This window comes from Heterodontus francisci, chromosome 10, assembly GCF_036365525.1.
Source record: "Heterodontus francisci isolate sHetFra1 chromosome 10, sHetFra1.hap1, whole genome shotgun sequence".
Lineage (NCBI taxonomy): Eukaryota > Metazoa > Chordata > Chondrichthyes > Heterodontiformes > Heterodontidae > Heterodontus > Heterodontus francisci.
Genome location: NC_090380.1, coordinates 85,824,076 through 85,847,888, shown reverse-complemented (window position 1 = coordinate 85,847,888; position 23,813 = coordinate 85,824,076). Strand labels below are relative to the sequence as shown.

At 44.3% G+C, this 23,813-nt stretch overlaps 1 protein-coding gene across 1 annotated transcript; it reads right to left on the bottom strand.

The window, feature by feature from the left end:
• Positions 1-505: 505 nt before the first annotated feature.
• LOC137374587 (NXPE family member 3-like) lies at positions 506-23,527 on the bottom strand. The gene is made up of 5 exons (XM_068040926.1): positions 22,851-23,527; positions 17,860-17,929; positions 10,664-10,688; positions 9,583-9,777; positions 506-1,069 (listed from the first exon to the last, which is right to left on the bottom strand). The coding sequence occupies exons 1-5, from the start codon at positions 23,450-23,452 to the stop codon at positions 516-518; spliced, it is 1,446 nt and encodes a 481-aa protein (XP_067897027.1). The 5' UTR covers positions 23,453-23,527; the 3' UTR covers positions 506-515.
• Positions 23,528-23,813: the final 286 nt, after the last annotated feature.

Sequence of the window (23,813 nt, the reverse complement as noted above, 5' to 3'; positions counted from 1 at the left end):
TCAGGATGGTGTGTGATTTGGAGGAGAATTTGCAGCTGGTGGTATTCCCATGGGCCTGCTGTCCTTGTTGCTCTAGGTGAAAGAGTTAGTGGGATTGGAATTCATCTCCCAAGTCATGAAAGTGACCACCCACGTAGGGAAAGTCAATTCCAAAGTAGTGCAGTGACTCCAAAGCAGTAGAAATAAATGACAAAGGAGTGAAAATAAATTGCAAAGCAGTGAAAGTAAACTCTCAGAATTAGTATTGCAGGAAAGGGTCTTTCACACAATTAGGCAAGGAAACAGCTGTGACATTTCAGTAGTTATAGGAATTTTTGCCTCTCATTTCTTCAGCCAACTGAATTGCTGCTGTGCTCCCACCTCGCTTTACTAGCAAATTCCAGGAAGCCCGGGAAAAGTGTGCACCCACAGTTAAATCCCAAATCCCTGTTAAAAAAGTTTTTAATGAGTTATTAACATATTTAAATTATTAAAATTTTGAATCGTGTTATAACCAAAACCTGGTAATACAGCATTTATCTCTTTTCAGAAGGACACACATATGAAAGAAACATATCAATTTCATTCTTTACAATGACTTGCTTGGGGTGTAATTCATGTGGCAGGTAATGTGCTATGGTCATTTCCCAGGCATCCACAAATGCCACATTGATGCCTGTGAACATCTGTTTCATCACTAAATCAAACTGATAGGAATACCAGTCACTGTGGTAGAGACTATAGTATAGTGACAGAGCCCGGACATTGGCAGTCTTTATTACAACTAGTGTATCTGTACTCCTGTCGAGCAACTGTAGAATAGACCTCCGAATATTCTGTAGTCTCCGGATATACACTTCTATTGGATAGGTGGTTAAATGGGCCCATAACGTGATACCTATAACTGTGTCTTTTCCTCCTTTAATTTCATCCAGTGCATTTGCAATATACTTCTGGTGCTGAGTCAATTGAGTGTTCCATTGGACTGGAAGGCCATGAGTATGATATTCCACCAAGATGTTATTTTCCAAATTCACAGCAAGGTGAGGGCCATGTTTTGAAGGATTTCCAAAATCAAATTTTTTGAGACCTAGAACAGAAATTATAACATTATTTAACACAGTAAGCCACAATGTTCCTGATGCTAACAGATATGAAATGGGGAGGACAGATCATTTCCAACTGCAGAACACCAAAATGGAGCTGCAGATTTACCAGTGTGCTAATGTAATAGATGAACTAAGAGATGTAAAACATATAGTGGAATCTTGCAATAAGCACAGACTGACAAACTGGCAAATAAGTGTATACCTTCTATATCATATTGGTTTGTTTCCATCTATTTTGCAAATTATGTATTCTCCTTTGAAGTTTCTTCCCTTAAACTGATATATCACAATACAGTGGGAATGTAGGCTGTGAGGAGGACACAAAGAGGCTGCAAAGAGTTATAGACAGGTTAAGTGAGTGCGCAACAAGGGGGCAGAAGGTGTACAATGTGGGAAAGTATGAGGTTATTCACTTTGGCAGTAAGAATAGAAAAGCAGAATTTTTTAAAAAGGCATGAAACTTTTAAATGTTGATCTTCAGAGAGACGTTGGTGTACTTGTAAAAAACACAGCAAGTTAGCATGCAGGTACAGCAAGCGATTAGGAAGTGTTACGATCAGGTGAGGAGGGGTCAAAGGGCTCCCCTCTTTTCCCTCTCCTTGTTTGACCACAACTGGTTTGTTTCTTTTTGAAGTGGATATACTTGCCAATTCAGTGAGTGTTTAACTGCTAATGTGCCATGATCATAAAAAGACCCAATCAAAAAGGTTTTCCTGAGTTGTACTTAAACCAAGTAAAAACCAAGTAAAATAATAATATCCGCTTCAACTTTCACAAACACACACACACACTCGAAGTTCACACACACACACACACATACAAATAGGTTACAGATTGGGGAATGATAGATTCGTAAAATTAGAGTCCAGAGAAAAAGAAGGGCTATACAATCACTGGCGGTTGGTGACTCGTCTGGCTTCAGGCTGAATTCGGTGGTCATATGACTTTCCTTTGGTGGTTCTGATGCTTCCGGTTTGAAGATGTGGATGGCTGATTTAGTGGTTCACTGGGAGACAGAAACATGGCTGATTTCCTTCAAGGAATCACTGTGTGTAGCAGGAATATGCCTAGGTCAGGGTTGACCAACATATGGCCCATGGGCCAGGATCTGGCTCACCACAGGTTTTCATCTGGCCCGTGGATGTAAACTCTACCCAACCATTCCGTATCCTCACCAGGGGTCGGCAACATGTTCATACACGGACATCGATGTCCGTGGTAAAAAAAATTTGAGGTCTGTGACTAGTAATTTCAGAGATGACAAATTTCCCATAGGCGTAAGCCTATTTGATTGTAAATTTCTTTTCAAAATTAAATATTTTATTATTAGTAGAATATCAAATGTAATGTACAAACTACTGTATTCTCTGTACAACAAGAATCTAGTTCCGAAGAAGGGTCACTGACCCGAAACGTTAACTCTGCTTCTCTTTTCACAGATGCTGCCAGACCAGCTGAGTGGTTCCAGCATTTCTTGTTTTTATTTCAGATTTCCAGCATCCGCAGTATTTTGCTTTTATTTTAAATAACATCACAGTTTGAACTGGACAAGAATCACCTCTTAACCATATTTTTCATCACCTATCTTTGGCTTAACATCCATTTTGTTCCTTACACCTCTGTGAAGCACCTTGGGATGTTTTTCTGCTACAGAAAGCTGAGAGGAGCATACAAAGTGGAGGGGTGAAGTCAAAAAGGAAATTCGGAAAGCAAACAGAGGGCATGAAAGAATATTGGCAAGCAAAATCAAAGTGAACCCAAAGATGTCTGATCAATGTATTAAGAGTAAGAGGATAACTAAGGAAAGAGTAGGGCCCATAAAAGACCAAAAAGGTAACCTATGTGTAGGGGTGGAAGATGTTGGCATGGTCCTGAATGAATGCTTTGTGTCTGTCTTCACAAAAGAGGGGGACAATGCAGATATTGTAGTTAAGAAGGAGGAGTGCGAAGTATTGAATGTGATAAACATAGTGAGAGAGGAAGTATTAATGGGATTAGCATTCTTGAAAGTTAAGAAATCAGCAGGGCTGGATGAAATATACCCAGGCTGTTAAAAGAAGCCAGGGAGGAAATAGCGGACGGTCTGAACATCATTTTCCAGTCCTCACTGGATACAGGTGTGGTGCCGGAGGATTGGAGAACTGCTAACATTGTACCTTTGTTTAAAAAGGGAGTGAGGGATAGACTGAGTAATTACAGACCAGTCAGTCTAACCTCAGTAGTGACCAAATTATTGGAATCTATTCTGAGAGATAGAGTAAACTATCACTTAGAAGGGCACGATTATTCAAGGATAGTCAGTATGGATTTGTTAAGGGAAGATATTGTCTGACTAAATTGAATGAATTTTTTGAAGAACTAACAAGGAGGATTGATGAGGGTAGTGCAGTTGATGTGGTCTGCATGGATTTTAACAAGGCTTTTGACAAGGTCCCACTTGGCATACTGGTTAAAAAATAAAAGCCCACAGGATCCAGGGAAATGTAGCAAGCTGGATACAAAATTGGCTCAGTGGCAGGAAACAAAGGGTAATTGTTGATGGGTGTTTTTGCAACTGGAAGTCTGTTTCCAGTGGCGTTCCACAGGGCTCAGTACTAGGTTACCTGATTTTTCTGCCAAACATTAACGATTTAAATGTAAATGTAGGGGGCATGATCAAGAAGTTTGCAGACGACACAAAAATTGGCCCATTAGTTGATAACAAGGAGGATAGCTGTAGGCTGCAGGAAGGTATCAATAGACTGGTCAGGTGGGCAGAAAAGTGGCAAATGAAATTAAACACAGAGAAGTGTGAGGTGATGCATTTGGGGAGGTCAAACAAGGCAAAGGAATACACGATTAAAGGGAGAATATTGAGAGTGTTCTTACCCAGTGCGTGTCCCATGGGTACAGCATGGTTGGTGAAAGGCAGCTAACATTCAGTGGGGGAGACTGCAGATGACCTTACAGGATATCCTCGAGCAGCTGTGAGCCTTGAGGCTCAGCTTCAGACTGCATCGCCTTGCACCCAGGGAGAGGCAACTTGTCACGGGCCTCATTCATATGGCTTCAAGGCCCCAATTGAGGAGGAGGAGCAGCATAGAGGGAGGGAGGTGCAGGCACCTGTAGGGGCATACAGCAACTTGGGGGCCCACAGGAGTGCCAGCCTTGCGAATGGCTGCAGATTGCAGAGGGGCACGCCAACAGCCTCCTGCACGCAGAAGAGAGGGTCACGGCCATGGCTCAACTACCTAATGATATCCTGTCAAGTGTCTTCGAAGACTCCGCCTCTCCAGAGTAGCCATCAGTGATCTGGTGCCATGATGCAGGATGAGCAGAGAACCATGGGACTCGGTGGACATCTGATGCCAGTGTCGTTGAAGGTCACCGTGGCACTGAGTGTCTACGCCATTGGTCACTGCAGGGGTCCACTGGAGGCATGTGTGGAATATTGGAATCTGCAGCTCAGTTGTGCATCAAGGAGGTCACCAATATCCTGTTCAGGAGGGCAGGCGACTGTGTGCACTACCAACTGATCAAAACAAATCAAGCTAAGAGGGCTACAGAAGCTGGGGCCATTACTGTATTCCCCAAGGTGTAGGGTGTCATCGCCTGCACGCAAATGACCATCAAGGCTTCCACTGACCCGCCATGGCCTTCATGGAAGGACTTCCACTCACTCAATCTGCAACTGGTCTGAGACCACTGCAAACAAATCTACTTCCTGGGAAGCAGCCACAACATCTACATACATCAGCAGTGCCAGGTGCCAGATCTTTTCCATCCCTCGGTATACCTACAGGGATGGATCGTTGGAGACAACATTAATATTTTAGACGTGAATATAGGAGGTATGATCAGTAAGTTCGCAGATGACACAAAAATTGGTGGTGTTGTAAATAGTGAGGAGGAAAGCCTTAGATTACAGGACGATATAGATGGGCTGGTAAGATGGGCAGAACAGTGGCAAATGGAATTTAATCCTGAGAAGTGTGAGGTGATGAATTTTGGGAGGACTAACAGGGCAAGGGAATATACAAGGTAGGACCCTTGGAAGTACAGAGGGTCAGAGGGACCTTGGTGTATTTGTCCATAGATTACTGAAGGCAGCAGCACAGTTAGATAAGGTGGTTAGGAAGGCATATGGGATACTTGCCTTTATTAGTCGAGGCATAGAATATAAGAACAGGGAGTTTATGATGGAGCTGTATAAAACGCTAGTTAGCCCACAGCTGGAGTACTGTGTACAGTTCTGGGCACCACACTATAGGAAGGATGTGTTTGCACTGGAGAGGGTGCAGAGGAGATTCACCAGGATGTTGCCTGGGCTGGAGCTTTTCAGCTATGAAGAGAGACTTGGCAGGCTGGGGTTGTTTTCTTTAGAGCAGAGAAGGCTGAGGGGGGACATGATTGAGGTATACAAAATTATGAGGCGCATAGATAGGGTAGATAGGAAGAAACTTTTTCTCTTATTGGAGGTGTCAATAACCAGGGGGCAGGAGGTTTAGAGGGGATTTGCGGAAAAAACTTTTCACCCAGAGGGTGGTTGGAATCTGGAACACACTGCCTGAAGGGGTGGTAGAGGCAGGAATCCTCCCAACATTCAAGAAATATTTAGATGAGCACTTAAAATGCCACAGCATATAAGGCTATGGGCCAAGTGCTGGAAAATGGGATTAGAATAGATAAGTGCTTGATGGCCGGCCTGGACAAGATGGGCCGAAGGGCCTGTTTCTGAGCTGTATAACTCTATGACTCTATGACAAGGGCTATTCACTGAGGACATGGCTATGGATGCCTGTGAGGAACCCATGCATGGATGCAGTAGAGTTACAATACCTACCCCGGGTCAACCTGAGTGACCATTGAGCAGGCCATTGGTTTACTCAAGCTGAGATTCAGTTATCTTGATTGATCTGGTGGGGCCCTTCAGTATGCCCCAGTGAGGGTCTTGCATATCATGGCAGTTTGCTGTGTACTGCATAACCTGGAGCTAGAGAGCAGATGGTGTTGGTCAGTGAGAATATCGTAGAGCGCGACGCCTCCTCCGATGATGAGGATGGGGAGGAGGATGGTGCCCAGGCAGTGCCAGATGAGAGGACCCAGGGAGATCAGGAAGGTGCCATGTGATACGTGAAAGGGAGGCACGAGCTGCCCTTATACATTCATGTTTCCTATGACCCATAGCACCTTCTCGAACAGCACTAATTAAGCCTTACCTTTAAGCAGTCCTGTTGTTGCCTCCTTCCTTCTGCACTGCTGCACCCAGGTGCAATTCATACAGTGTCAAGGCCAAAGCGTTGAGTATTCAGGACTTTGTCCAGTGCTTCCAGCCCCTTAGGAGGAAGGGTTTAAATTAAGTCCCAAAGGGCATCAACAAAGGGAAGGAGATGTAGCGAGATGACATAAAATGCAATCCGATCTATTTGGAATGTAAATTCATCCATGAATCCCTAAGTGTATCTAGGTGCTCTTCTTAAATCTTTTCCGGGTGCTCCTATGTGGTGCACCCCCTGCGCTGTCAGTAGTGTCGGAGGCAGGGTGCTGAGTTTGCTGTCCCGTGGCTTGGGATGACCTTGGCGGCTGTCCTCTTGCTGCCTGAGGACTGGAGGGCTCTGGCACACTGAGGGCGTCCTGTCATCGGGGATGATGAGACACTGTCGTCACTGGCAGAGGGGTTTTGGAGATACTGACCCTGAGAGAAACCCCCAGATGTGGCTCCTGCCTGCTGATAAGGCACACTTGTACCTCTCTGCTGAGCTGAGAGGGACGTGGACCTGGTGGAGACTCCAGGTGCCTTGCCCCTCTCACCTTGCCACTGCTGCATCGAGCTCATGGACAGTGCGATGATTTGCAGTTCTGTGCACATATCTGGTAGCCATTGATTGGTCTGCTGAATCTGCCTCTCCATGAGAGTTGCCAATCTCTCAATGGAGGAAGCCAGACTTGCACCTGTCAGAGACAGTGCAGCACCAAAGGCCTGGATGGACTCCTCCATTGTCTGTGTTTGGGAATCCATAGCCTCTGGCATCTCTGCCAGATGTTGTCTTACCTCTCATTGCAGCTGTAGCATTTCCCATGCAGCCATTGACACCAGAGACACGTCATTAGCCTAGGGCTCAGCATGGGCCTGGACTCCCATGGTCCTCTGACTGTTCGTGTCCTCAGATGTCACAGCTTCCGTCAGCTGATTGGGTGTGTCTGAGTTGTGCTCACCAGGTTGTGTGCCTGAATCTAACCGCGAACGGATACTCGCTGATGTGAGAGTATCTGCGCTGGCGGAGTATGTGGAGGAATGATATGCCAGTGCACCCTCTGACGCTCCTCCCTCCTCTTTCTCCTTCTCAGAGGTGACCGACTGTTCTCCAGTCTTTCCAGTTCTTTGTTCTTGTGGTTCATCTTGACCTGCATGAGAGAAAAGAGACATTGAAGGGTTAAGGTCTGCCCATTGCGACATTCCAACCACCCCTACTGTGCAGCTCCATTGATGTAGTGGTGAACTGATGAGCAGCATGGCTCGTTTGCAGCAGATGCACCCTTGTGCCCCAGGAGATGCTCACTGACTGTCTTGGGTAGGGGACCCTGTCTCACCATCAGCTATGGAGGCCTTTTCCTCCAACGGGCTTAAGACATGGAGATAAGGCACTCCACCGCCAGTCTTGGCACACTCTTTCCAATTGTGGGCTATCTTCTCCTGCAGACACAATGATGTACAAAATTAATTTCTCAGCGGAGACAAGCCCTAAACCTCTGATGGAGGTAGTCCAGTGGTCCATGATGGGGGCACATATTTGCCTCCTGCATTTGGCCCCTCTCAAGGGATTGTGTGGGGTGAGACAATGACTGATGTGTGCCTCTCATGAAGATGCAACTAAGCCTCAGGCAGCACTTGAGTCCTGCTACCCTTCCCCAATCAACATGACTGAGTGGTCACTCCCTTTGCACCAAACGTTCCCTCTCGCTCTGCCACATACAATGCCCAACGTGTCAAAAGTGTTTGCAGTTCTCATCTTACCAGTCCAGATAGGTCATTAACTCACTTCCTGCATTGGATCCATGTCCTGAGGGGGTGATCTGATGGCTGCTGACCTCCTCCGCAATCTCCATCCAGGCTTGCTTGGTCAGGCGGGCAACTTTCCTCCAGTTGTCCCTGGGGAAGCGGACCTCCTGGCTTTCCCTTGCAGCTTAGAGGAGAAGCTGCAGGGAGGCATCGCTAAACTGTGGGGCCACCCGGTGTCTTCCTTCAGACATGGTCATTGCAGGCCTGTGTTTATCTCCTTACCTATCAGGGAGTAGAGACTGTAGAAGGCTTCTTGGGGGCACTCAGCAAGGCACTCCTTTAACCCAGGCAGCAGTGAAAGCAGGGCTGGCAGCCCTTTAAATGTGGTGCCAGCACCTACTATCGATGCCTTGTTTCCCGCCCCTGGTGATTGATTGCATGGGCCCCACACCTCCCCTTCCTTAATTGGCCAGCCGCCGCATGATCAATGTTGATTGGCTGCAGGCCGCTCATGTGGCAACAGCACCCGGTTCCGATGCCACCACCGAGATCTGCACCAATTGATCTAAATTTCAGCCAGTGTTTCTTCCTCCTCAGTTTTTTCTCCCTCCAAGCCTTCAGCATCAGGCACCATTGGCTGACCAGGTGATAATTCTTGGGTATCTGAAAGTATAAATGCACAAGGCAGGGTTTGGGGGTGAGGAGAGGGGAGGGAATACAAGAGCTGCAGAGTTACACCATCTGCAGCTTGTACAGCACAGATTGCGGGATGAGAGTGAAGTGGGATTTTAGAAAGTGGATAAGGCTGGGAATCCCATCTCCCACTTCATTAGCAGACTCGTCACTGGTGTGTATTACTACAGAAACAGACACAGCTCCTCTCACCAAGGAAGCCCTGGAAATCCTGGGGCCATTCAAAAGGCCATTGATGGATCAAAAAAGATCTCTAGCTATTTTTCCTGCTCTTTCCATCAGGGGAAGTGGCCATTCCCTTGGGTCAAAGAGCAAAAAAAATCAACCATATTACATTCAAGCTCAGATGTGACCTTGAAATTAAAGTATTAATAACGATACTCAAAGAAAGAAGAAAATGCAATAGTTGAATTTAAAATGTATTTTGTAAATGTATTTTCTATATTTAAATTTTATTTTGAGCAGACCAAGATGGTAAAAATGGCAAAGCAAAACAATTTCATGAAGTATTTTGTTATATTTAATTGGTTCACCTTCAACTTTCTTTTACTGGTCGATGAGTCATTTAAGATTAGTTATTTTTATAAATCGTGATATGTTTCTCATCAGTAGTTCTCTGACTACTTTCCTTGATTCAAATTCTTACTTGAGCCAATTATAAAAGCATAATTGATAGATTTCAATTGTTACATATGCAGTTAATGTATGGTCCATGCTACATGCAAGATGACAGAGATAGATGCACACAAACATAGGTGCAAACATAGACAGACAGATTTATACAAAGATAGAAAAATAGGCAGACAGACGAACTAAACCAACCTGGCACAAACATGGTCAAATATTCAAACCACTGACGTATAGTGGAATCTCCAAACAGATAAACTTTTTTTCGCTGAAGACAATCTGTAATTTTTGCAGGAGTGTCAAAGCGGCGAATATTGCAGGTTGTTGACATCCACTGGTCCTTATAATAAAAGCCAGATGGTGATACCAAAGGCTTTCCCCGGATGCATTCTCCGAGAACTGCAGCTGAAAATAAAGAGAAACAAGATGCAGGATGGTGATGGCCTATAGCTTAGGTTATCAATGCATTTTCAATTGGTTAATTGTAGTTTCCATGGCAATGACAAATCCCAGCAGGACCATTAGCTGTTGCCACAGAAAGTACACATACACAATGAGAAAAATGATCCAAGCAGCGAAAAAAACCTTGTTGTGTCAATGGGTAAATGCAGCACTTGGTGTGTCACTGAACTTTCTAGGTGAGGGGGGGTCCCAACTCTTAATGCTTTGTCTGTGCTGGGTTAGCTCATCTCAGCTGGGTGGTAGTGGAGCTGCTACATAGGACATTATGTTGACCACATATTCATGCCCCATTAAGTACATCCTCTTGTAGACATGGCAACTAGACTATTTAACTTTCTCCAGAAAAGATGAAGGAAATGAGTAAATAAAACTAACACCTCACTCCTGACTCCTAACTGCTGGAGTCTTATGAATAGTTTCCAGTCCAAGCTCCTTGCACTGCCCCTGGGAATAGAGACTAAGTAAAATGCTGCATACCTGTTATCCTTACTACAGTATATAGAGAATATAAACTATTTCAGCAATATCTCACCGATGATTATATATTTACTCCAAAACCCAAGAATGCCCACTTTGCATCTATTTTGAGTAACCACGACTATCTTTTACAGCCAAAGTTATGTTCTGCATTCTGAATGCATGTAACCATAGGAAGGAACATAGCAGCAGGAGTAGGTCATTCATCTCTTCGAGCCTGCTCCGCTATTCTAGGCCATGGCTGATCGTCTACCTCAACACCATATTCTCGCACTATCCCCATATCCCTTGATGTCATTAGCAACTAGAAATCTATCGATCTCTGTCTTGAACTTACTCAGTGACTGAGCTTCCACCACCCTCTGGGGCAGAGAATTCCAAAGATTCACCAAACTCTGAGTGAAGAAGTTCCTCCTCATCTCAGTCCTAAATGGCTTGCCCTTCATTCTGTGATTGTGTCCCCTTGTTCCAGACCCCACAACCAGGGAAAACATCCTTTCTGCATCTACCCTGTCTATCCCTTAAAGAATTTTGTAAATTTCTATGAGATCGCTTCTCATTCTTCTAAACTCCAAAGAATACAGGCCCAGTCTCCTCATTGTCTCCTCATAGGGCAATCGCACCATCCCAGGAATCAGTCTGGTGAACCTTCGCTGCTCTCCCTCAATGGCAAGTATATCCTTCCTCAGGCAAGGGGACCAGAACTGCTCACAATATTCCAGGTGCGGCCTCACCAATGCTCTATATCATTGAAGCAAGATATCTTTGCTCCTGTATTCAAATCCTCTTGTGATAAAGTCTAACATACCATTTGCCTTCCTAACTGCTTGTTGCACCTGCATGCTAGCTTTCAGTGACCTATGAACAAAGACACCAGGACCCTTTGGACATCAATACTTTCCAATCTCTCACCATTTAAGAAATACTCTGCACCTCCATTCCTCCTGCCAAAGTGGATAACCTCACACTTATCCACATTATATTCATCTGCCATGTTCTTGCCCACTCACTCAGCCTGTCCGAATCCCTTGAAGCCTCTTTGCATCCTCCTCACAACTCACATTCCCACCAAGTTTTGTGTTGTCCACAAACTTGGAAACATTACAATTGGCCCCCACATCCAAATCATTGATATAAATTATGAACAGCTGGGGCCCAAGCACTGATCCTTGTGGTACCCCACTGGTCACAGCCTGCCAACCTGAGAATGACCCATGTATTCCTACTCTCTGTTTTCTGCCCATTACCCAATCCTCAATCCATGCTAGTATATTAACCCCAATCCCATGCACTTTAATTTTGCTTACTAACCTTCTATGTGAGACTTTATCAAAAGCTTTCTGAAAGTCCAAATACACCACATTCACTTGTTCTCCCTTATCCATTCTGCTAGTAATATCCTCATAAAACTCGAACTAGCTTGTTAAACATGATTTTACCTTCAAAAATCTATGTTGACGCTGCCCAATCAGACCATTATTTTCGAAGTGTCCAGTAATCACATCCTTTCTAATAGGTTCTAGTATTTTCCCTGCTACCGATGTCAGGCTAACAGGTGTGCAGTTCCCATTTTCTCTTTCCCTCCTGTCTTAAACAGTGGGGTTACATTTGCAACCTTCCAATCTGCAGGCACCATTGCAGAATTTAGAGAATTTTGAAAGATGATCACTAATGCATCCATTACCTCTGTAGCCATCTCTTTCAATACTCTAGGGTGAAGATTATCAGGTCCCAGGGATTTGTCAACTTTCAGTCCCATTAATTTCTCCAATACTACGTTTTTGCTGATCCTTATTTCTTTCAGTTCCTCATTCTCACTAGACTCCTGGATCTCAATTATGTCAGGGAGACCTCTTGTATCTTCTTCCATGAAGATAGACAAAAAGTAATTATTTAGCTTCTCTGCCATTTCTGTATTTATTTTGAGATACAGCACTGAAACAGGCCCTTCGGCCCACCGAGTCTGTGCCAACCAACAACCACCCATTTATACTAACCCTACAGTAATCCATATTCCCTACCGCCTACCTACACTAGGTGCAATTTACAATGGCCAATTTACCTATCACCTGCAAGTTTTTGGCGATGGGAGGAAACAGGAGCACCCGGTGAAAACCCACGCGTCACAGGGAGAACTTGCAAACTCCGCACAGGCAGTACCCAAAATTGAACCCGGGTCCCTGGAGCTGTGAAGCTGTGGTGCTAAACACTGCGCCACTGTGCCTCCCTAATATAATTTCCCATTATAAATTGTCCTGCCTTTGCCTGTAATAGACACACATTTGTCTTTAGTATTGCTGAAAAGAGACATTTTGTCAAAGCTTTTTGTCTTGCACTCATCAGGACAAATCGCAAGGATACCAATGTAAGGGAAAGCAACAAATTTATACTGCATGAGAAGAGAGTGCTGATTGGTTGGCAGGGAGACGTGGTGGTGCTGTGGTAATGTCACTGGATGAGTAATCCAGAGGCCCAGGCTAAAGCTCTGAGGCATGGGTTCAAATCCCACCATGGCAGATGGTGAAATTTGAATTCAATTAATAAAAATCTAATGGTGACCATGAAACCATTGTTGATTGTTGTAAAAAACGATCTGGTTCACTAATGTCCTTTAGGGAAGGAAATCTGCTGTCCTTACCTGGTCTAGCCTACATGTGACTCCAGACCCACAGCAATGTGCTTGACTCTTAACTGCCCTCTGAAATCACAGAATCACAGAATAATACAGTGCAGAAGAGGCCCATCGGGTCTGCACCGATGCATTAAAGACACCTGACCTGTCTACCTAATCCCATTTGCCAGCACTTGGCCCATAGCCTTGAATATTATGACGTGCCAAGTGCTCATCCAGGTAGTTTTTAAAGGATGTGAGGCAACCTGCCTCTACCACCCTCCCAGGCAGTGCATTCCAGACTGTCACCATCCTCTGGATAAAAAAGGTCTTCCTCAAATCCCCCTTAAACCTCCCGCCCCGCACCTTAAACTTGTGACCCCTCGTAACTGACCCTTCAACTAAGGGGAATAGCTGCTCCCTATCCACCCTGTCCATGCCCCTCATAATCTTGTACACCTTGATCAGGTCACCTCTCAATCTTCTCTGCTCCAGTGAAAACAACCCAAGCTTATCCAACTTCTCTTCATAGCTTAAATGTTCCATCCCAGGCAACATCCTGGTGAATCGCCTCTGCACCCCCTCCAATGCAATCACATCCTTCCTATAATGTGGCGACCAGAATTGCACACAATACTCCAGCTGTGGCCTTACCAAAGTTCTGTACAACTCCAACATGACCTCCCTGCTTTTGTAATCTATGCCTCGATTGATAAAGGCAAGTGTCCCATATGCCTTTTTCACTCCCCTATTAACCTGCCCTTCTGCCTTTAGAGATCTATGGACAAACATGCCAAGGTCCCTTTGTTCCTCGGAACTTCCCGGTGTCAGGCCATTCATTGAATACTTCCATGTCACATTACTCCTTCCAAAGTGTATCACCTCACACTTTTCAGCGTTAAATTCCATCTGCCACTTTTCTGCCCATTTGACCATTTCTGCCCATCTATATCTTCCTGTAACCTAAGACACTCCACCTCACTGTTAACCACTCGGCCAATCTTTGTGTCATCTGCGAATTTACTGATCCTACCCCCCACATAGTCATCTATGTCGTTTATATAAATGAAAAACAATAGGGAACCCAGCACAGATCCCCGTGGTACGCCACTGGACACTGGCTTCCAGTCACTAAAACAGCCGTCTGTCATCACTCTCTGTCTCCTACAGCTAAGCCAATTTTGAATCCACCTTATCAAGTTACCTTGTATCCCATGTGCATTTGCTTTCTTGATAAGTCTCCCATGTGGGACCTTGTCAAAGGCTTTGCTGAAATCCATGTAAACTACATCATGAAATAGCCAAGCCACTCAGTTCAAGGGCAATTAGGGATGGACAATGAATGCTGGCCTAGCCAGCAATGACAGAACCCACAAAACGAATAGAAAAATGTGGACTCTGATTGGTAGAGGTATTGCCATGCAGAATGCATCAGTTTATGATGACTGACAGTTAACTACCAAGTTTTGTTTGAAATTTACACCAGGCAGCTTGACTCTGATTGGTCAAGGCATTGTCCTGAGGAATGAACCAGCAAATAACTGTCACTTATTTTGTTTCGCTGAAACAGGTGCAATGTGTGTACATATTCTTTCTGTCTGCAAAGAAGGGGGCCTTATTATTTTGACAAAATGTCTCTGTTTTCAGCAATACTCAAGTTCTGTACAACTAAACAACATTTTCTTTGTTTTTTTTTTCATTTTACATACCCATAGATGCTTTTATAATCCGTATTTATATTTCGTGCTAGTTTAAATTCATATTCTATTCTCTCTTTCTTTATCAATTTCTTGGTCCTCCTTTGCTGGATTCTAAAATTCTCATCCTCCAGATTATGACATTTTTTCGCAACTTTCTCAGCCTCCCCCTTTGATCTAATACAATCTTTAACTTCTTTTGTTAGCCATAGCTGACTTGCTTTCCCTATTGGGTTCTTTTGCCTGATAGGAATGTATGTTTTTTTGAAAACCATGCATTAACTCTTTAAATACGAGCCATTGCCTATCTCCTGTCCAACTCTTTAATGTATTTTTCCAATCCACCATGGCCAACTTGCTCCTCATAACTTCATAATTGCCCTTGTTTAGATTTAAGACCCTAGTTTCGGATTGAACTACATCTTTTTCAAACTTAATGGAAAATTCTATCATACTATAGTCATTTTGCCCTAAAGGTTCTTTTACCACCAGATTATTAATTAGCCCTTTCTCATCGCATAATACTAGATCCAAAATAGTCTGTTCCCTAGTTGGTTCCTTAACATATTGCTCCAGAAAACCATCTTGGACACATTTCAGGAAGTCTTCTTTCACAATATTGGTGCTCCTTAGATTTACCCAGCCTATATGTAGATTGACATCACCCATGATTACTGCATTGCCCTTGCTACATGCACTTCTAATTTCCTGATTTGTACCATGCCCCACATTATCACTACTGTTTGGTGGCCTGTAAGTTACTCCTACCAATAATTGTTGGCCCTTGCTGTTTCTTAGCTCCACCCAAACAGATTCTACATTCTGCTCTTCCGATTGAAGATCCGCTCTCACTAATGCACTAATCTCATCTCTTATTATCAGCACTACCCCACCTCCTTTTCCTTTTTGCCTGTCTTTCCTAAATGTCAAATATCCTTTAATATTCAGTTCCCAGTCTTGGTCACCCTGCAGCCACCTCTCCGTGATGGCAATTAAATCATATTGGTTTACTTCTACTTGCGTCATCAACTCACCTACCTTGTTGCAAATGCTGCGTGCATTCAGATAGAGTGCCTGTAATTCTGCTTTTTTAAAACTATTCTGTATTTAGACCCTTGTTGGTTCTAGCATTTATTTCGGCTGCTTTCCACTTTCATTCACAACTTTTCTACTTCTCATAACCAGCTTTGTTTTTCTTTCTGAATTCCCTTGCAAGTTCCCAACCCCCTGACAAGCTAGTTTAAACTCTCCCAAAGAGCACTAGCAAATCGCCCCATGTGGATATTAGTCCCCGTCCTGTTAAGGTATAGCCCATCCATCTTGTTCAGGTCCCACCTGCCCCAGAACTGGTCCCAATGCCCCAGGAATCTAAAGCCCTCCCTCTTACATCATTTATTCAGCCACGTATTCATTTGTTCAATCTTCCTATTTCTATACTCACTCGCATATGGTGCTGGAATTACTGCCTTAGATGTCCTGCTTTTCAATCTCCTTCCTAGCTCCCTAAATTCTGCTTTCAGGACCTCATCCCTCTTTCAACCCAGGTCATTGGTGCCAATGTGGACCATGACTTCTGGCTGTTCACCCTGCCCTGAAAGAATGCCCTGCAGCCATTCCGTGACATCCTTGACTCTGGCACCAGGGAGACAATATACCATCCTGGAGTCACATTTATGGCCTGTCTGTTCCCCTAACTATCAAATCGCCTACTACTATTGCCCTTCCACTCTTCTTCACCCCCAACTGTGCAGCTGAGCCACTTGTGGTGCCACAAACTTGGGTCTTGCTGCATTCCTCTGACAAACCATATTCCTCACCAGTATCCAAAACGGAAAACTGGTTAGTGAGTGAGAAAGACTCAAGGACTCCTGCACTACCTGCCTAGTCTTTCGAGGCTGCTTAGTGGTCACCCATTCCCTCTCTGCCTGCACACTCTTGATCTGCGGTGTGATCACTTTGGTAAAAGTGCTATCCACGTAGTTTACAGCTTCGCGGATGCACCACAATGACTCCAACCTCTGCTCGAGTTCCAAAACATGGAGCTCATGTTTTTGCAGCTGGAGACACTTCCTGTACATGTGATCGTCTAGGCCACGTGAACTGTCCACGACTCCCCCATGTCATGAGATGGGCATTCCACACAGCCGAGCTGTCCTGCCATGCCTTAAGCTTGCTTTCAGATTATTTACTTTAAACTGGAAACTAGAAAGTAGAAAGTAAAATTACTCACCAATCAGCTTCTTCTGTGTGTATAAGGCAGAGTTCAAGAAAAAAAAACTTTTACCTTTCTTCTACCTTTTTTCGATAATCCAATTATCAACCCACTTTTCCTAAAAGTATTGAATGTGTCAAATGCTTTACAGACACTTACACTAGATGCTCATCAATCAATCAGCTTGCAACTTTGCCGTGACATGACGGATTTTTTTTAAGCTCAGCACGTGCTGATTCCAAGGAGCACCCGATATGTGCCTCTCCGACTCCCAGGTAAGACCATACATGAATAGCAACAGCAGCAATGGATTCCAAATGTTCAGCAAAATACCTAACTGAAATTGCAGTCCATTTTTCTCTGCCGTGTAGCTCCCTTCCAGAACTACAGAGGGACTGTTGGCAGGAACCTTGGTGTTGCCCTGCTGATGTCCCACATTCCCGCTCCCTAGGAACAGACTACTTGGGGATGATTTTCACTTCCAGCAGCAGTAGAAAACAGGTGTTAGTAGATCAGCCACCTATTACACATCATTTGTTTATAAACTGGATGTATTTAGCAGGGACGGGGCAGGGGAACTGACCACAGTACAAGATCAACACTAAAATAAAAGCAAAATACTGTGGATGCTGGAAATCAGTAATAAAAACAGAAAGTGCTGGAAATACTCAGCAGGTCAGGCAGTATCTGTGGAGAGGGAAGCAGAGTTAACGTTTCAGGTCTGTGACCTTTCATCAGAACAGTTTTGGATCAGAATTAATCATACCTGAATTCATCAAGGCAATGCATTCTTGTTGGACAAGTCCTACATGCTCTAAATATGTTCACATCCAAAATGTTAATCTAATTCAGAAAATACCAACATGGGGCATTAAATTATGCTTTAGTTGAAAAAGCCACAAATTCCTGTGTTTTTGCAACAAGGAATTGCTCACCATTCTGCTTACTCAGACTCCCTCTCATATAACAAACATCCAATTTACTAGCCATGCGTTTACAATTATCTTACCTGCTCGAGGTGAAGGTTGTACTATTATATACCCTGTGGCATTAGGTAATATGGGCTTCTTGATGTTGACTTCACTGTAAATGTAAATATATCATAGATTAAGTTGTTGTATCAATGTGAGAAGTGAATAATACATCCAGGATATAGCCTAGAAATATTCTCAGCTATCTTATTCCTCAAACCTCTCAATTCCCATAGGTGCAAGAAGTCATCAACTGCAAATATATGGCCATCAAGGCTCCCACTAACCAGCCTGCAGCCTTCATCAACAGGAAGGGCTTCCACTCAATGTACAACTGGTCTGTGACCACCGCAAGTGGTTCCTACAGGTGTGTGCATGGTTCTCGGGAAGCAGCCATGATGCAGTCCTAGGTTCCAGACCTTTTCTTACCCCCTGCTTGCCTTCAAGGATAGATACTGAGTAACAAGTGCTACTCATTAAAGAAAAGCAAAATACTGCAGATGCTGGAAATCTGAAATAAAAACAGAAAGTGCTGGAAATACTCAGCAAGTCAGGCAGCATCTGTGGAGAGAGAAGCAGAGTTAACATTTCAGGTCTGTAACCTTTCATCGGCACATTGAAACATTAACTCTGCTTCTCTCTCCACAGATGCTGCCTGACCTGCTGAGTATTTCCAGCACTTTCTGTTTATACTACTCATTAAAGACATGGCTACTGACGCTTGTGAGGAATGCTAGCACTGATACAGAGGAGAGATACAACATCAACCATAGCACAACTCAAGCGACCATCAAACAGGCCTTAGGGCTTCTGAAGATGCGGTTCAGATGCCTTGGCAGGTCTGGTGGAGCCCTATAATATTCCCCAGCAAGGGTCTCCCATATTGCTTAGATCTGCTTTGTCCTACACAATCTGGCGCTTGAGAGGGGACAGCAATTGAACACTGAGGATATCGTTAACTATGACGCCTCCTCCACCAGGTGCAGGATGTGGTGTGGAGTCCCAGCGACCGCAGACAAGTTGCCATGCTATACAAGAGTTTTGTTTTTTTATTGAAAGCTAAGAGTTCTGTGTGCTTTTAGAAACTGAGAAAAAGGATTTTCTGTGAACAGTGAGTGCTACAACTTGGTATTTGAACTGTGTGCACAGACTGCAAGACCTGTTTCCAAGCAACTAGGAAGATTTATGACTGTCAGGTAATTTGACTGTTGAAAGTTTAGTTTCACTTTGGGTTAAAAAGGGTTGGTGCTGGACCTCCAGAAAGACAACCCAAAAATCTCTTTCTCTTGAAAATAATTCCTGCATCAAGTGTAATTCCAATTTCCTCATGAAGTTAAAAGAACTTTGAAAGAGTTGTAAATCAAATGAATGGGAGCTAAACCTTTGTAGCTGAGTCTGCTTGGAGAGAGGAAGTCTTGTATTTCGGTTGTGGCAGATTACTGTTGCTTCAGGTCTCTGAAGAATCTCTGCATTAAGTTGTGAATCTCTGCATCAAGCTGCTTCCTGTGTTTGAAGAAGTCCTGAATTGGCAGAAATCTTGCATTTTTAAAAAAAAGGGGCTTTTACATTGAGTGTGAGAACTGATTCCTGTTGCTGCACCCCTGATGGAAGACCTTATGTGGTGCCTGCTGCAGACAAATTGCCTTGAACACCTACCCATCACAGTCTGTTCATCAATCTCATCTGGACAGAGTGGTATCTGACTATTCGACTCTGGGACACCTCACTGATCCGGAAATATCCTACCAGACCATGACAACCAATTATTTTATTATACCTAAGAAACCGTTGTAAATCAAAACATCCTTTTTCCCCGATTAACTCATTTTTGAATGTATGTGTGTGTGCATGAGGGTTAGGAAGAATAAGAAGTGATAAAATCTTTTCATATATGGATTTATCTCATTATTGTTTAAGATTTAGTTTATCAATAAATAGTTAATTCTATTGTTGTTTAAAGAAACCTGGCTTGGTGTGCTTTATTCTGGGGGACAAATAGAGTGTTAATTTGGCTACTTTCCGGTAGGTGAGAAACTTTACTAATATGATGTGACCTGTGGAATACTGGGACTGAATTAACAGTGCATTACTCCCACCTTGGTCATAACACATGCAAGGAATGCTGGGGATACACTCATACAGGAACAGTTCACGTGATCCTTACTGACAGAACCTGAAATCCAGTAAAACTTCAGCATTCTGCAGCCCTGGTGCCACCGCATTCATTAAGCTTACCATTTACCTGGTCCCAGTTAGACTTGACATTGTGGCATGGGGAATATTTTGATCTTGTGGTGAGCTTCCACCCGCTAAACACTTTGATAGAGCCAAGGTGCTCCTGAAGTTCAAATGGCCCCCCAAGAGATGCAAGGAGAACTCATGCCCTGCAACATCAGAAATGTAATGGCAGTACAAAGAGTTTCAATGCTTCAAGAATCCAAAAAAAAAACAGTGAATCCTGAGTGCAACTAGGTGCTTTTGTTAAATCTCTTCCATGTGCTCCTATGTGGTACTCCCCCATGCTATCAACTGAGGTGGAGGCAGGCCATCATCCTCTACCTGCCGGAGGCCTGGAGGGCCCCGGTAAATTGACAACTTTGTGCAGAGTGCAGGAGTCTCCTTTGTCATTGTGGCTTAATGAGGTTCTGGTGTAACTGACAGAGGGGCTGAAGAGCTGCTGTCGACACCAGAAGCAGCCTGACAGGCGCTCCCAGATGCGTCAGGCAGCCCCTTCTCCTCCATTTCAAGGCAGACTTGTACCTCCAAGCTCACCTGAGGAGTCTGAGGACCTGGTGCATTGACCCATCCTCTCGCCCAGTCATTGCTGCACAAAGCTCATGGAGTTAGTGATGGCATGCAGGTCCGCAGGCATCTGTGGCATCCATTATGTGGTCTGCTTGATATGGCTATCCATGAGGGTCGCCAGTCTTTCCATGGAGGAAGCCATGTACGCATACGCTGGAGACATGGCTGCATTCATGGCCTGGATAGACTTCTCCATCATTGGCACATGGGTCGCCTCTGGGATCTCTGCAAATGGATACCCATCAACACAAAAGTATCTGCACTGGTGCAGGGTGAGGAGGAATGATGTGATGGTGCATCCTCTGAGGCTCCCTCCTCCTCCTCAGTGGTGGACGGCTATCTACCGGTCTTTGCAGCCTGCTGCTCTTGTCTTTGATCTGAGTAGGCAAAGAGTAATTTGAGGATAATGTGCAATTCATCATGCCCTTCAGTCCACTCCTAGGGTGGAGCTTCATCTGACTAGTGGTGGACACATCAGCGTCGTCTTTGTCTGAGGTTTTCTTTTGCCCATCCATTAGGCCATTCACTCTTTCGTCTCCCACTCCCGTCTCATCATCTGTGATAGAATGGCCCCCATGCTGCCCACCAAGCCCCAGTGCCTTCTCCTCACTGGGGGGTCAGGATTAATAGGTATGGAATACCACCATCAGTCTTTGCCTTTTCCCAGGCATTGTTGACTGTCTTTTCCTGCAAGCGCACAGATGAACATTGTGAGTCACCTGACTAAGATACACACATTGCCTATGATGTTGGCCACCTGATTGTCCATGATGGTCCCACAGGTATGCCTTCCTCATGCGACCACTCAGAGACAGAAGTGCAGGAGTCACCTGAGATGGGGGGGAGCCATTAACCAATATGCTGCCTTGCCTGCCACAGCCAATGCTGCTGCCTGGACCCCCTTGCCAGGAACTGGGTTGGCATCCCTTCTCTAACTAGCTCACCCTCCCACCTCACCACATGTAAGCCCCTAAGGCGAGCACATTGTTGTGCACCTACCTTGGTGGATGAGGTCATTCACCCTCCAGTGGTACTGCAATCAGGTTCTCAGATGACCCCATGGCTGCTGACCTCCTCTCCAATCTCTACTAGGCTTCCCTTGGTCTGGCAGGCATCCTCGGCTGGCAGCCAGCCTAGTGGATAACCTACAGGGCGGCATCGCTAAACCGTGAGGCCACACGGGATCTTACCTCTGAACTGGCCTGCTTTCTGCTGCTGTTCCTCTGAGCCTTCTTTGCTGCTGCAACGAGTGAGAAGAGTGTTGGCAGCCCTTTAAAGATGGCACCAGCACTCCCAGTGGTGTGACTTTATGCCGCCACCAGTGCCCTACTGGGTGCTTCCTCCACCTGCCGGCAGTTAAATGACTGACCGCCACATAATCGCACTTCACAGCCCGCCCCTGCACAAACATCACTGTTGTCAACCTCCGGTCTCACCTCCAGGACCGCGGGCAGTGCCGAAAAATTCAGTCCAATGAGGCTCAGCTGTGATGCCCTCATGGTTGAATAGTGTTCTAATCTCAGACATTAAGTACTATCATAACCAGAGGGTTCAAAAGTAATCATTGTACAACTCTAAGGAAAATTTTAAGACATTCAAGATTCTAGTTCATCCCGTCATCATATCACAGCAGATTAATTAACTCTAATGTTTAACATAGAAAAAAATGCTTAATTGGAGGGAGCTGAAATCTAATTGCTGCTGTTATAAAGTTAAAATCACCAGAAGAAGATTAAATAAATTACTTATCATACATCTTCGATTAATATGCATGTTTATTTTGGCATCTTGGTTTGCAATACCATCCATCATAGAATTAAAAAAAGAATTCATTGATTACTTTCCTGACTTTTAACTCCTTTCTCTGTACTAAATACCATTCCCAGTCTGAGATGTGCATCAGTCCAATAGCTTCTGCCAATACAGCAATTGGAAAAATCCTTAGAGCTGTCTAAGGGTGGTCTCTGATAACTTGCCATTCAATTTTCCATCCTTCACTGTGAAGAAGCACCTCAATTTTTTTTCATAAAATTAATATAGGCTCCAAATCAATGCACCAAAAAGGAATTAAATACTGTTGTGCTATGGGAGATATTTCATGATCAAATATTTATTTGACATTCTTGTGTGGGGAAGTCTGGTTCCATAACTCGTGTTTTTACTGCAATCTGAACCAGAATGAAAGATGGAAAGGCAAAGTGGAAAGAAAAGAATGTTAAGTGACATACCTTTGGAAAAATCGACTCTCTTCTCCAATTAAGGGGGCTTTCTCATATCCTTTTTTAGCATGGTTGATACGAGCAGTGCAGGGAAGCTTCTTTGGTTTGTCACAGAACCAGGGCTCCCCAGTCCTGAGATCAGTAAAGTTACAGAGGGAATCAGATTGAGGCAAACAAAGATTACATGCAGTGGTCTCTGAGGCATCTCCTGATTTGAAGGTACTTTGAAAATACACTCTCTGTGGCCGTTCACGTAGCCTTTCAAGTGCTTGGACCCCTTCACTGGGATGAACCAAGGAAACAGACGCTTCAACTTTCCCTGGCCAAGTTAAACTAAAATTTATCAAGTAAATTCCATTTTGCTTATCTATAACTGTTCCTGCTGAACCAGCTTTTAAAGCTGGGGTGTGGATCCGGGCTTGGAGATAGTCACCCCCATATTGCTTTGGGTGTCCTTCAAAATCAGTTATTCGCAGCATCACTTGTAATTGATCTCCAACATAGAAAGTCTTTGTAGAATTTAAAATAACAAAGCGAGCATGCGATGGGTCACTGCTTTTTTGATAGGGTACAATGGGACTTGGAGGCTTTGGCCATTCGATCATTTTCATAAGGAATGTTCCCTCTGACCTTTCTTCAGGGGTGAAGCTGTGATTCTGGTAGCCACATTGCACCAAGTTGTGTATCCAAGGGAGCTTCCTTGTTTCCACTTTCTGCCTCATTGCAGGATAAATCTTTGAAGTTGGATATCTCCTCCATTTGGATTCTGATCCAGAAATTGAAGGTTTATCATACTACAAAAGGGAACAACATGTTAATGATTTTTTTTCCCATTACCATCACATATATGTTACTTCCCTCCTTCATTTAGGAAATTTAATTCAGATCACAGAATTTTTGGGATTGCCACATCATGATGCAAAGGTTGTATAGTTCAATGAAGCAGTGTATAGTTAATGCTTTATATTCTCC